The 14,204-nt window shown below is 42.9% G+C and overlaps 1 protein-coding gene across 9 annotated transcripts in view; it reads right to left on the bottom strand.

The window, feature by feature from the left end:
• TTYH3 (tweety family member 3) overlaps positions 1–14,204 on the bottom strand; it is a 115,026-nt gene that overhangs the window by 59,157 nt on the left and 41,665 nt on the right. For all 9 annotated transcript variants that reach the window (XM_038420061.2, XM_038420065.2, XM_043493956.1 and 6 more), the window contains exon 2: positions 2,248–2,417. In XM_038420061.2, coding sequence (XP_038275989.1) covers positions 2,248–2,417 — 170 coding nt within the window. The remainder of the gene's footprint in view (positions 1–2,247; positions 2,418–14,204) is intronic.

Below are 14,204 nucleotides of genomic sequence, written 5' to 3'. Positions count from 1 at the left end.
TTCCTGGAGGAGGAAGGAAAGAAGATATTTCTTGGACAAATCATAAACCTTGGCTGTAATGACACATGCCTCCCAATTCATGCTTGGCAAAGAAACAACTAAACTATCAAGCATTGAAGCAGCTGGTTGAGATTTCAGGAATTCAGAAGATATTCTCTCTAGAGTACTGATCATACACCCCACACTAAAAAATGGTGTTTGAAAGTAATTTTGGTGCAAAGCCGTAACCTTTTACCTGCCTACTTTGGGAGGCATAAAACCCACAACATTTCCCATCTCACCCTTTCTACAGTTTAAAAACCTCACTACTGCAGATGCCTTGGACACAAAAACACTGCATAACAATAGCTATCAAGAGCCTGAAGCGGCACAATTATAAATAGCATCAGTTAGAGCTCCTGTAAGAAAAGGTTAGGAACAAAGCACTTTCAAATCAATTGGGAATGGATGTTCGTGCAGCTAAAGCTCCTGGGTCCACGAACAAGAAAGGTGACGGGGAGTTTAGATTTATTCTCTGAAAAACTATTATCCCCCCCCCATCTCCATTTCTCTAGAAAGGCACAGTTGCTCTCTGAACAGAAGTCACTGTGTGCCAAGATGCCAGCCCTTCTCAAACATTGCGAATCTCAGCCTTTAAAGGTGACTCCATCCCCAGTTTTCTATGCTCACAATAGAACACACTGCTCTGCTTCACTGTGTTTGCTCCAGCACTTCAGAGGGTTTCTATTCTCTTTGCCCTTTGCCTGGAAAGAGCAAAACGTGAACATGTACAGAGTACAAGCTAATCCCTCCTCAGGCAACTAAGCCCCTTATCCACAGAATACAGACCCTCCACCATGCAAACCTGAATACTGCAGTCCAAACAGCCACCTACTCACCAGATAAGGAGAAAGAGGGGGAAGACAATCCCCTCCCCATTTCTCTCCCTTTGCTTTCCTCAGAGGTGAAGAATTCCCTGTAAGTTCAAAACACTGGAAGGAGAACTATAAACCAAAGCCAAAGCCCCCTAATGATTCTCCCAGGCTTCTAGCTTTTTACAGTGCTGATTCACTAAAACTGCACCTGATCAGCATGTTCAGGACAGCGTAAGTGAAAATTAAGGCCTGAACCGACTGACACGGTAGTTTTCCCATAGTCAAAGAATGCATGATCTTATCCCAAGTACTCTCAGAATACTTTAAGAGTTAGAAACAAGAATGACACATGCTCCTCTGATACTGTAGAGTTGCATGGTATTTCTAACCATAAGCCTGTATGACCGACCACACCTGGGAGATCACCTCCACAGCAGGACTAGTTTTGGGAGTATGCACTATGGCCACTGGAGACACCGATAGGTCCAAGTGCTGTCAAGGAAGGGCAGGGATTGATTTATGTGCAGAGGTACTTACTCCCAGTTTGCAGGCTGTAGTGTATTGTTTTTGCCACACTGTCCAAATAAAGCCCTGGGTTGTTTCAGAAATTAACTGAGTTTTCTATTTCCTAATTCCTACCACTAATTTTTTGGAAGGTGGGGTTCCTTGTCTGCACCAGCCCAAACACAGAATCCAATAGGACTGTATTCTCTTCCCCCACCCCCCTTTTCCACTTGCTGCCATTCTCCCTCACCTCCTTCGAATGTTTCTGGCATTAAAACATTAGTGGCCAACACTAGCAACATCACTAGTGACCCTTAAGGTAGTGCATCAGTCTTACCAAAGGGATAAAAATGGAGCAATCAGGACTGCAAGCACTGGATACTATTTACAAAGGAAGAAGATCCATGCTGCTTGTTTTTTTAAAAAAAACAAAAAAAAAAAACAAAAAAAACCCCTAAATCCACCTACCCAATGTATTGGTTATTTCCTTAGGGAAACCTGCTTCCAATGTAAATTCCTGACTAGGCCTGATAATTATGTGAACTGCATCCATCTTAATTAGGTGATAAGCCTCTCAGGACAGGGTCTTTGTTAACTGCTAGTAAATGGCAAATACCCTGCTGCTGTTCTGGCACTGTATAGTCATCATATGACTCAAACCATTATGCAGTAAGGTGTGAAATAGCAATCAGAAAAGTCTATGCTTAAAGTTAGGAGTACACTAAAAGAGAGGAGGCTGTTTCCAACAATACCCTGTATCCAATATATTGAGTCACTGAGTCAGTAGCTGATATTCAGCATATGTATGGTGTGGGAGGGATGCAGTGGAGGAAGTGGCAGTGACAAAATAGGCAACATTAATTTACCCTCAGACAAAATGTAAACTCACCTGCAGACAAGGGTCGCGATGATAACACACCAAGCAGTGCAGCAGCAATCTGCATTTAAGTGCTCTTCACTTTTCCGATGGCGGCAGCATAGCCAGAACGAGTAGAACAGGAGGAAAAGGAGATCCAGAGCAAGGCAGGACAGAGCAACACCACCAAACAGCAACAAGGCCTGAGGAAGACAAAATAAATAAATAAATAAATAAAGTTAAAAATCCAGTTACATCAGAGGCACCTCCATAGCATAAACACATGGTAGACACAGATGACTTATCCGAGTCCCAAGGATTCTTCACTCATGGCATAGGTCACAGAATCCACCCCTGGACACAAGACTTTATGAAACTAAGCTTATTCATTAAACAGATACATTCACAAGAGGACGTGTGGAGTAAGTCACAAATAACAGACGCACTATTGTCTTCCTGAGTCTGCAAGTCACACGAATGAGTCAAGATTTGCCTTTAATCCAGAGCAGAGATCAGTACTAGGGCAGCTGGTTGAACTGTACAGCTACGAATATAAGAGTTTGTTTCCGTTTCTGCAGGTCTCTTAATCTTCACGAATAAAATATTCCCTCCAAAATAAACAGTAGAGCAACACTAAGACTAGAAATCCAAGTGCATGAGTGGGTCTGAATCAAAGGGTGAAATTTATTATCCACACTTGAAAGAGAAAGACACTCTGCTTTTAAAAATCAATCCCCAGAGCAGCAATATCTTGGAGGCTCAAGCTGGGCCTGTATGCTACCACATACTGTACATAGACAAAAAACGATTATCTAGATAATACCAATGGAGATGGGAATATACAATAAATTTGAAATGCTCACTATCAGAACTAGTACATGTGTCTACTTCAATTCATGACTATGGTTTCCTTCAAATGATACCCAACTAGAAACACGAGTGCAGTGTTAACTCCAAATTTCTCATCAGAATCTCAGTGAGACTAGATTCGTTAACAAAAAAAATGTTCCATTCAGAACATTCTATCACATCCACACTAATGTAGTAAAAGGGATACTTCTGCTGATTGCATTTAATAGTCACCAACAACCAGATTCTACCCAGAAAGCAAATAAAATTTAAAAATGGCTTTAATATCTGGAATGGGGCTCAAGGATTTAGTGCTGACCCAATCGTCTTAGTAGACTGCAGTTTAGATACAGATCTGTACCAACCATGGACCAAAAAAAGGATTTTTTTTTTTTTAAATCAATGTCATCTCCCCGATCTCTCCTGCCCCTTCCCCCCCACTCTTCTTCTCTCACTACAAGCCCACACTACATTTAAAAAAACCCACAAATCACCTGTAACTCCTACCTGGTCAGACAACTGAGCTGAGGAATGTTGCAGTTACATGAAACATGGTTCTAAGCAAAGGCTATTACACCATGGACAAAATGCCACGGTAACCTCCTCTTAGAGGGAGGGTTTATAGATTTGTATTTTCCTTCCCACCCCCTTTCTGTCTTATAGCTACCCCCAGCTCCGTTAGTGTCCTGGGAAGCCTTGCAAGCTGTACAGTTCACTGTACTTCCAATCAAGCATGTGTCAGCCTTGACAGAACTTGGTACCTGTCAACCATACATCATGAGATTTGCATCAGTTTATAGCCTGCCTGTTGGACCGCAAGTTGCCCACATGTCAGCATAGTATAACCAAGGCTTTGACAAGATATCCACAGCATTTACCAAAAGACAACTACTACAGATGATTAACACATACCTAACAAGACCACACAGAAAGATACACAGATCATACCAAGAATCATACACACAGCTGAAACTATTAAAATGGGGGTGGGGAGGACAGAAGGGAGAGTTCTGTTCCCTTCACTAGATCATAACACATGGCGTGTGTGCTATTAAGAGAGTTTCTGAACAGAGAGGGGTCTTCAACAAGGCAACTGTATTCCCACTTCCCAAGGCCTGCCATCTACCAGCATTAAACTAAATGCACCCACCAGACTGAGATTCCTTTACAAACACCTTAGATATGGTCCCAGGCAAACTGCACAAGGGAAGAAAAAAAACTCCCCCTTCAATGGATATGCTCAGAGAAGCATTGCTGCCTGAAACAGGAGCCTCACTAATAATCCATCCCTTTCCTAATACACTATAGTCTTTCTTCAATGGTGAAGCTCAGCATGCAGAGACATCTTCCCCCCATAACAAAGATAGCGTGCAACAAGCGACAGGAATCAAACAAAAAGGTCAGAATTGTGAAGTGAAATTTTAATTTGTTTCACTGTAAATATTCAGCTGAATGGGACCTGTCTGTAACTAGGAGCATGTCAAGGTTCTGTGTTCATTTCACAAGGAGCAAGTGTTTGTTTTCAGCCAATGGACATACAAGACTGGAGTAACTAATCCTTCCAACAAATCAATTTAGGACCTAGAGAGAGGCTGGCAGTGAAAGACTAACCAGTGCTTGCTTGCCAGGATTAAACTACTAGTATTTAAAGAGGGACTGCAAGGCTGGATAAAATCCTTAGTCCCTTTATCCTGCAACCCTAAATCTGGGACTCTGATATTCAAGGCCCCAGTATTCTGAGTAAATTTAAAATTATGCACTTCGCTTTTCACCATGGAGAGGACAGATTCCCCAAGCTATAGGAACTATTATAGTAAATGATGCAGGAACCACACTTATCTCGAGATAGCCTGAAGGGGCAACATTTTAATCACTGTAGCGACACTTCTGGCAGAAGCCAAAATCGAGCAGTCTTTGAATGCGAGTGTAAATCCAAGTAGTATCAGCCAGATTGGCAGATGTAGCTACACTGTAGCAGCAATCTTTCAAAATAAAAACATAGTAGTGCATATGGTTGTGCAGCATTGCTAGGATAGAAACAACCAAATGAAACTGGTTTCAGAGAGATTCAATACCCTGGAACTGCCATCCTTTGAGGCTGGAGTGGACAACCTGCTGTACTCTAGGACAGTCAGATTCCTAGTGGTTTATTTATTTAATTAATTTAGGTGTACCAAACACCCATTTAATGCAGGAATCGGATACAAGCGGGGAAAGCTGCGTCACTTGCGCAAATTCCTGGTGTTGATAGTCACATTAACAAAACAAACAAGCATCCAGATCCCAATGCCAAGAAAGGAAGTCCCAGAGCAAGAGAAAGGGCACAGGGGGAAACAGACTGCCACTTTGTGGATGGCTAGCACTATCTGGGCACTTGCAAGATCATCCACGTCATCCTAGTTGAAGGGACCATCACTGTGAAGGGAGAGGGTAGTTCAGTTTCCAGAACAGTGCACTTCTTGACCTTTACTAAGATCACATCAACAGGGGAGGTAATTAGTGCCAAGGGCAACTTGTTTTATTGATGTGCACCCCTATCCTTTGGAAAGAGCTGAGATCACCAACTCATTGCTCTTAGGCCACAGGTTCCCCAACTGCGATCCACGGATCATTGGCGGTCCACAGAGAGATAGCTGGTCATGTGGTTTTGGTTCTCCTTTTTCCTAGCTGCTAAGATTGCAACAAAAAACCCCTACAAACACAATAAATACTTTCCTAATAGCAACATCTCCATATAAGGAGTTGCTATTACAGCCACTAAGACATCTGACCATCATGCATGGGAGGGGAAGTGATTGTGTAATAGCATATGGACAAGAGGTCTACAAGATAATGAGAGAAACTAATATGATCCTACCTGTAAGAGAGCTTGAGAAGCCCTCACCTGGGCTACTAAACAGCTTCAACATAGTAACTTTCAGTCATTACTGAGCTAACCAGAATTTAAACTTGTGGCCTGGAAGAGAAGAGCTCCCCATCTAGTCAGTCAAAGCCAATCCAGTGCCCAAAAATCATTTTAGGGATAGGCAGAGTATACTGAAATCAAGAGATCCTTCCCTCTGAAAGGCTTTGTAACTGAGGGTAGGATGATGCAAGTGCAAGGGTTAACATTTCCCTTTAGTTCGCAGTTACTTTTGATTTTACAGCACTGTAGAGTATGATTTTGTTTGCTTAAAAAAAAAAAACACACATTTTTACTGAGCAAACAAAACTTGTTCAAAAGACTGCTGCTGCAGACAGGAGGAAGGAGGTCAGGAAGGTTGGTTTTGAGCACACAATTTCTTATTTCAAGTCTTATTAGGGTACATTAAGTTCAGATTTTCTGGTGCCAGTTCTATTCATTGGCACAGCAGCCAGCTTTTGCCAGTAAACAGATTAAAACAATTTCCTGGGGGATACACCACTATTTTAGTAAAGCATGGAGCTTCCATTAAACTTTTCTGAAGGAGGACACTAAAGCCTTCACATATCCTTGAAAAGCAACAGCAAAAATTACTTACTGGAAGAGCTAACTTTCCCTCATCACGATCTATTGATCCATGAGGGAGCCAGTCATTTTCACTACCACAGTAAAATACAGTGCTAGTTAGTTATATGGCCTCAACACCAAGCCAAGAGAGATGCCCTTGATCTTCCCATTGGACTCGTCATAAAGCCCAAACCAAACATCCACTTACTCTACACTTCAGGAACACTTACACTTCATCCACTGCTGTAATGCAGGTGAACAATTGTTAGTGAGAAGCTATCCAGTCTACAGTGACATTTGGTACAGGCTAAACTACAGAGACAAGACTCCAATGAGCAAACTTTCCGAGTTAGGTGCTGTGATAAGAATTTGGCTGCAATATACCTGTGTTGCATCTTCTACCAGTGAGCTAAAAAATTGGGCTTCTGCTTAAAATTCAACTATTTCAGTCCACTGGACAGTTATGGATTTTAAACTAAGTGTCTACAGTTTGAGAGGATCCCAACAGTACAGTTAGTTTAATCACTGCTGGACTGTGAATTATTTATAGTTTACTTTATAATTAGCCTTTGCCAGAAGAAAGCTTTCCCTGCAATCTGTGACTAAATCCACAAGGAACATTACACACAGCAACTTGAGACATAAAATAAAAGCAGGAGGGGTTAAAGGAGTGTGGGAAGAGAAAGATGCTCACCCAGAAGAGCAAATGAAGCAAACTGGTCCACTGCCAATAGAGCACTCATATCTATTTATTCCAGTGAGTGATGTCAGTAAGGAGTGCGGGGAAGGGAGACACGACATCGTGAGGATATAAAGTAGTCCCAGAGCTATTTCCTCCACCTTTGCTTCTGGCACAAAGAGGGCCAGCAAACCTCTCTCATTCAGAAGCCCAGTAGGGAGTCCTATTTCTCCTATCCACTTCAAACACTGCCCATCGCCTTTCAGTGCTGACAGTGTCTTAAAGTTGGTAGTGAAGGAAACAGCTGACCTTCCAGGTCTTCCCCAGACCATAGGATAGTTTCTCTTAATTCACTTCAGTAGGTTTAATGCATTGTAATTAGTCTGCTTTAAGTGTGCAGCTTTCATTAATTCAGATTAATTTTCCTGAGTGTCTGCACATAGATAAGCCCCAAGACTGTAGTTAGAGTTTGACTAAGCATCCATCACTGTCCCTCCTGCTGCCACTCTGGCCCCCCATTTTACAATTGATACATTCAGCACTGGAGGCCTGTATTCCAGTTTGGTCAGTGTACATGAAACAAACTGCTACTGCTAAAGGTATGTGGGCTCCAGAAGTTGACTAGGTCAAAAGGTCTTACCAGATCGTTGTAGAACGCCAGGGCTGCAACAATAAAGGGTGACGCAGGTAAGGTTGGACCCCTTAATTACCACAGGTCACATGGAGGCAAGACCTAGAATTCATTCCAGTGCCCCCCGTAAAAAAAAAAACCAAAAACAAACAATGTTCGCTAAGAATCACCCAAATCACCTAGTACAAAGGATTAATTTGACATGAAGCTGGTATTTTTTCTAACTGCAAATTCAAACCCAAGCCATACAAATCAACAATGGAATACTGTGTTCCAATGGGTTAAAGTTAAACTACAACACTTTCTCTCCCTCAGTTGTTACCACACTCTAATCTCCATTTTACAGAAAAGAAACACGCCTTTACTATGGGGGGGGGGGGAATATCCCTCTAAATTGGTTGTTCTTCTCCAGTTTCTCTATAATGACGGCTGAAAGCCTCTACGCACTATGGAAAGAATAAGACTCTCTCCAAATTCAGCTTCTATTGACAGGTCCCCACAGACTAAAATCTTTATTAAATGAGGCTTAGCTCAGAACTGGCAGCTTGTCAAATGAGCATTCTGGCTGAAAACTGGATTTACTTTCTGGGGCTTGTGTTAGATTTCTGGAAGGGAATTTGCAAAACAGATGCATCAGTGTTTAAGCAGTCATTTGTATTCCACTTTTGCAGGATTGGGACAAAGATTGTCAGGGGAAAGGGCCTTCACCTTCAGAAGCTACTCCTTTGCCATATTCCCTATGGTACAGATCAGACCAGCTTGGTAACATTGTTTGGGGACAACCTGCAGCTATCTGAAATACTGAAAATAAAAGGGACTTTCCACTGGCAATGGCATAGCCCAGAGCAGTGGTTCTCAAAGCCAGTCCGCCGCTTATTCAGGGAAAGCCCCTGGCAGGCCGGACCGGTTTGTTTACCTGACGCGTCTGCAGGTTTGGCCGATCGCGGCTCCCACTGGCCGCGGTTCCCCGCTCCAGGCCAATGGGGTCTGCAGGAAGCTGCACAGACCCAGGGATGTGCTGGCTGCCCTTCCCGCAGCCCCCATTGGCCTGGAGCGGCAAACCGTGGCCAGTGGGAGCCGTGATCGGCCGAAACTGCAGACATGGCAGGTAAACAAACTGGTCCGGCCCGCCAGGGGCTCTCTCTGAACAAGCGGCGGACCGGCTTTGAGAACCACTGGCCTAGAGGACCCAATGGGTCTCTTCCATCACTAGCATCTATGGTTCTTAGTTCCCTACCTCAACTACTACAGGTTTACACCATTTCTGACACTGCAAATACACAATGGATTAGCACATCTATTCCTGGCCCACAATGGTTCCTCCATTTGAAGTTTTATCTCCTTAGACAGACAGTTCTACTTTCTGTTAAAAAGTAGAAACCAAAACCTCCTCCTCACTAAGTAGTTTGCCAGCAAACTAGAAACTGGAAAGCAGTTGTGATAAACTAGGAAAATGTGTGTTTATTAATATGGGACAGGTTCCTGTGTGGTTGTTTATGATGAGTTACTTGCTATGGAGTTAGATCAAGAGGGACAGGTAAAGAAACCAAGAAGAACAAAGTAAAACAATGGCCCAGATAAAGGACACCCCTGGAAAATGCAAATACCGTTTATAGCCATGGAGAGGAGACTTCACAGGCCCAGACCAGGTAATATGCTGAGAAGAGAGATCAAAGGGAGCATTAAACCCTTAAGCTTAGTCTGTGCTATCAATTTATGTCGGTATAACTACATTGCTCAGCTTTTGATTTCCCACACCCTTGAGCGACGTAGTTATACTGACTTAACTCCAGGTGTAGACAGCGCTATGCTGACAGACAGGCTATTTCCATCGACATAGGTACCACCTCTCAGGGAGGTGGAGTAACTACCCTGATGTGAGATGCTCTCCCATCAGCATAGATAGCATCTTCACCAAACACTCAGTGGTGCAGCTGTGCTGCTGCAGTGCTGTAAGTGTAGACAAGCCCTTAGAAAACGTCAAAGGCCCTAGAGAGGGAGGAAATTTTGGTGAGTAGGGGAGATTGCCCAGGGTATCAGTGAAAGAGCTCACAAGCGGCACAAACTGAGAGAAACAGAAGCTGAGAGCAGGCAGGTTCTCTCTAAGCAGGCCTAGGCATCTAGCCCGGGAGCAGCTAAGAGCAACGTGGTTATTAGGTCCATGTTACCTTTAACCCACATCTCTGAAAGCTGTATTCCTGCTGTTAATATTAACGCTGTGAGAGAAGGCTTTGTGGTGCCTGACTATTAACTACTAGTCTCAACTCCCAGGGAAAAAAAAAAAAAGTCAACCACAGGGCCTAAATGCCAACTGGACCTGCTGAAAGTCAGGGTTGGTACACAGTGGGCTATAAACCAAGTCTTGGTCTCAGGGTGCGCAAGTTGAGAGACTGAAGCCAGACACCTATGGGAGTGCATGCAGGGAGACCTGCAACAAGGACAATAGTGCAGTTAATCCAGTTAAAAGAAAAGTATTAGTGTCCTCACAAGTCAGAGACAAAGGTAGTGCAAGCTCCACTGCCAACATTTCCCACACATACACAGCTCTGCTAATGGAGTTCAACTCTGCTATTCCAGGCCTACATCTCTCAACGGCAAGACCCAGTGGTGCCAAGCTGCCTATTGTGTACATAAAGCGCTATAATGTACCAAGTCATTTTTACCCAAGCACTTGAGGTCTTAAATGTCTTAAAGGAAGGAAAAATTACTTCCAGGTGGAGTCAGTGGCTTAATCCCCACTCCTCTCCTGCCCCAGCAACCAACTCCCTCCCTGTGAGCCTCTTCATTCTAAACAGACCCATTTAAAAGGGAATTTTAAAAAGGCACCTCAATTTCTACCAGTTTCATCCCAGCCCTTGGGTCACTAGGGGGAGGGAGGGTACCACACATACCCAGTGTCTGCACATTCCTAGAACTAGCTCTGTACCAAAGCCAGAATTTGAAGCCAAGACTCCAGATGTAAGAAATCAATGCTTTAACTGGCTCTGCCAGCTCTCAGACACAAGTCAGGATACATATGGAATTTCACTTTGAGCTAGCCACTGATTCAGCCCTTTACCTCTTAATTTGGTAGACTCCTCTGAGCATCTACTAAACCCTTGGACTCAGCACATAAAAGAAGAGAGTAGTTAATAAATCTCTGTGTGCGCCAGGAGTTACCACCACCTACTCTCACTGAAGGAGGTTTGGCTCACGACAGTGTTCCTGGTTACTAGTGTGAAAACACTCAGCCCTTCTGGACAGTTAGCAATGTCATGCATATTGGGGCCAGGGACAAGGTGAAATGCAGAGACTTAATAGCCTACTCCATCCTGCATTGGCAGGGGATTGTTCCCTACACCCCTCTAGAAGCTCTAGCCGCCTGTCACTACACACAGAACAGTGTCATTAAGGAGACCACCTGCCATTCCAACTACAGGGCAGGCACTGCTGAAATCTGAAGAAAGTGGATATAGCACTTTGTATATAAGGAATACCTAAGGGACAGGTCCAGACGCTACTAGAGGCTAGAAAAGAGTTAATCTATTCTCCCTCCTGCAGAGTCTGTTTTTGTCCTCACAGAGTATGGGATCCTCTTAGAAACCCTCTTCGACCTGAGCATGCACCAAACTGCATAACTTCAAGGGCACTCTGCTGTGGCATACTTACATCCAGAGATCACTATTTGGATGCATTGCAGAGATGGCTAGATGAAGCGCTCCATAATTGCAGTCATCCCTGCTCCTTTGGTCAGCCCAGAGTCTTTTTCCCATGGAACTCTGCATATAAAGGGCCCCCACCCTTGCCAGTATGAGGGCAAAAGACCAAGCTCAGGATCATAGCAGTGTGTTCCCCTCCACTGTGGCCAACCAAATGATTAAAAGACGACAACTTTAGCTGGAAAAGTGTTTAAACACAGTTTAAACTACTCACTGAGCCCCAGCATAGATGGGGCCTTTAAGAGAGGGCTCTCCCCAAAGTGGGCGGAGGTGGAAAAGTCAGATTTTTCCCAATGGAAACAGCCTGTGAAGGTCACTATCTGAAAGTCAAATATGAAGCACAGCTTTAAACAAAACAAAACAAAAAAAAAACCACAAGAAAGGAGCAAGGGCAGCCAGCCAGATCTATATGGGTCAGAAACAAAACAAGCTTTATCCAGTCACGGAAAATTAGCTGAACGGAAATCCATCAATGAAGATATTTTTCCATAAGTGTGTGACAGCTGTAGATAATACAGCTCAGCTGGTTTCCCTTTAAATACAATTAGGCTGCATTGTGAATATCTTTAAGGATTCAGTACCATATGCAGTATTTGAAAAGCTCTGCTATGGAAAGAAGCCACTTTACAATGCTTCTTAAATATATGCATGCACTTGCATACATAATTAGTGTATGTGCACATGTATGTCTTTTCTTCCAATATACCTTGTTCTCTGCACTAATGGCATCTCCACCTAAAAACAAATGTTTCTCAACACTGAGTTCCTCACTATTTGGAGGCTTATCAAGAGAAACTGAAAGGGAAGTGGTTTGAATAGATCTCTTCCTGTAACTAAAGAAAAAGCTTCCATAGAAGAGTGATGGAAACTATACAACTCTCCTCTTCACAACAGGAGTTTTGGTTGTGCAGGTTTTTGTTGTTGTTGAAGTGCAGGTCTACTCTGAAGAACAATTTAAAAAACACAAAACAAAAAACCTCACGCTTTGGGTTTTGAAGTTTGCCACCATTAATGGTGTTCGGGTTTACAAGGAAAAAGGCACATTCTAGTTACCAGTCCTACAAACTCACCTCATTACACAAGAGTCAAGCTGTTTCCCTTCTTTCCCATCGCCTCCACTAAAAAGGCTTGCCAGGACAAATCATACCCTTTGCGGTATCTCTCACCCCTTGCCTTCAAACAATTTTGCACAGCTGTAGCAAAGCCGTTGATTAGACACAAGGGGGAAAAAGAATCCAGCTCACTTCCCTAGCTCATATGGTTCAGCAGGGCTAATGGGAATTAAAAAACAGTAAGATATATTTTGCCCCTAAACTAAGCAGATGATTACATGTAGGGAGCAGATCTGCCAAACAGAGAGGTATTATTTTTTACCCAGTCATTTTTCAGACTACAACCATGCTTTATATGGCAAGACTAAAGAGATTAAGGACTGACTTCATTACAGTCCAAGTATCTACATGGGGAACAAATATTTAATAATGCAGAAAGGTATAACAATCCAATGGCTGAAAGTTGAAGCTAGACAAATTCAGCCTGGAAAAAGGCATACATTAAACAGTAATAAACCATTGGAACAATTTACAAAGAGTCATGGTGGATTCTCCATCGCTGACAATTTTTATATCAAGATCAGATGTTTTTCTGAAATATATGATCCAGGAATTCCTTTGGGGATGTTCTATGGACAGGAGGTCAGACTAGATCACCACAATGATCCCTGCTGGCTTTGGAATCTTTGACTTTCAGAAGTTTACATGAGCGGAAAAAGGATGCCATCAAAAGAAGGTGTTCATTACTCTCTGCAACTGTTACTATTTGCAAAACATATCAAACATCTGGGTATATTCAAAGAAGTTGTGACTTGACACAAGGAATTATAATTCTTGCCATCAGAGTGGCATCAGAAGTAATGCATAGCAGATGCTGGTGGAGCATCACAAACTTATTCACATGACAGATAGGAAATGGGAAGAGTCCAGGGCTAGAGAAGTGTGGGAATGTGATGTACCTTTGGAACATGAGATCTATGCTCTGCCAATAGGGTTTATGGTCCTTAGATCATTTCTAGAAAGAAGCTTCACCTCTGAAATGCTGACATACAATACTGCTGTGAGGAACCATTTGAAGAAATTCATCTTAATCCTGCTTAAGTTTCTAAATCTAAATCTGCTAGAGGTCCATTGCTGTCTACTCTCGGATCAGGGATAACTTTCACAGCATTAAAGCAGTTTATATGATGCTGTGTAATTTGAGGATTATTCAGAAGTCAACACCAAGACATCAATGTAGTAAGGTTAGTTGCGTAGAAAGGCAACTTAATTGGATGTGGGAATAAATTCAACAACATTCTCTCATGGCATTAGCACGTCAAAGAGGCAATCCCCAAAATGGCAATCACCAGGGTACCAAAATATCCCCCCTACCCCCACACACAGAGAGTACATTAAAGATCTTTCTCAAGAATAGAGAAGATTGCCATAATATCAGCTCTTATGGTACAGTCTTCAGGGATTAAATTAGAAAAAGAGTAATGTATGTTTCCCACCTCTACCCACTTAGATCCCAAAATAAAACATTCTGCAGAGTCTATCATGATGATCTTCATAAAGCACTCTGAGTAGGGTGACCAGATGTCCCGATTTTATAGGCACAGTCCCGATT

The sequence above is a fragment of the Dermochelys coriacea genome, chromosome 10, assembly GCF_009764565.3.
Source record: "Dermochelys coriacea isolate rDerCor1 chromosome 10, rDerCor1.pri.v4, whole genome shotgun sequence".
Taxonomy (NCBI): Eukaryota; Metazoa; Chordata; order Testudines; family Dermochelyidae; genus Dermochelys; species Dermochelys coriacea.
Note: the sequence above shows the minus strand (reverse complement) of the source record. Positions and strands in the feature narration are given on the sequence as shown.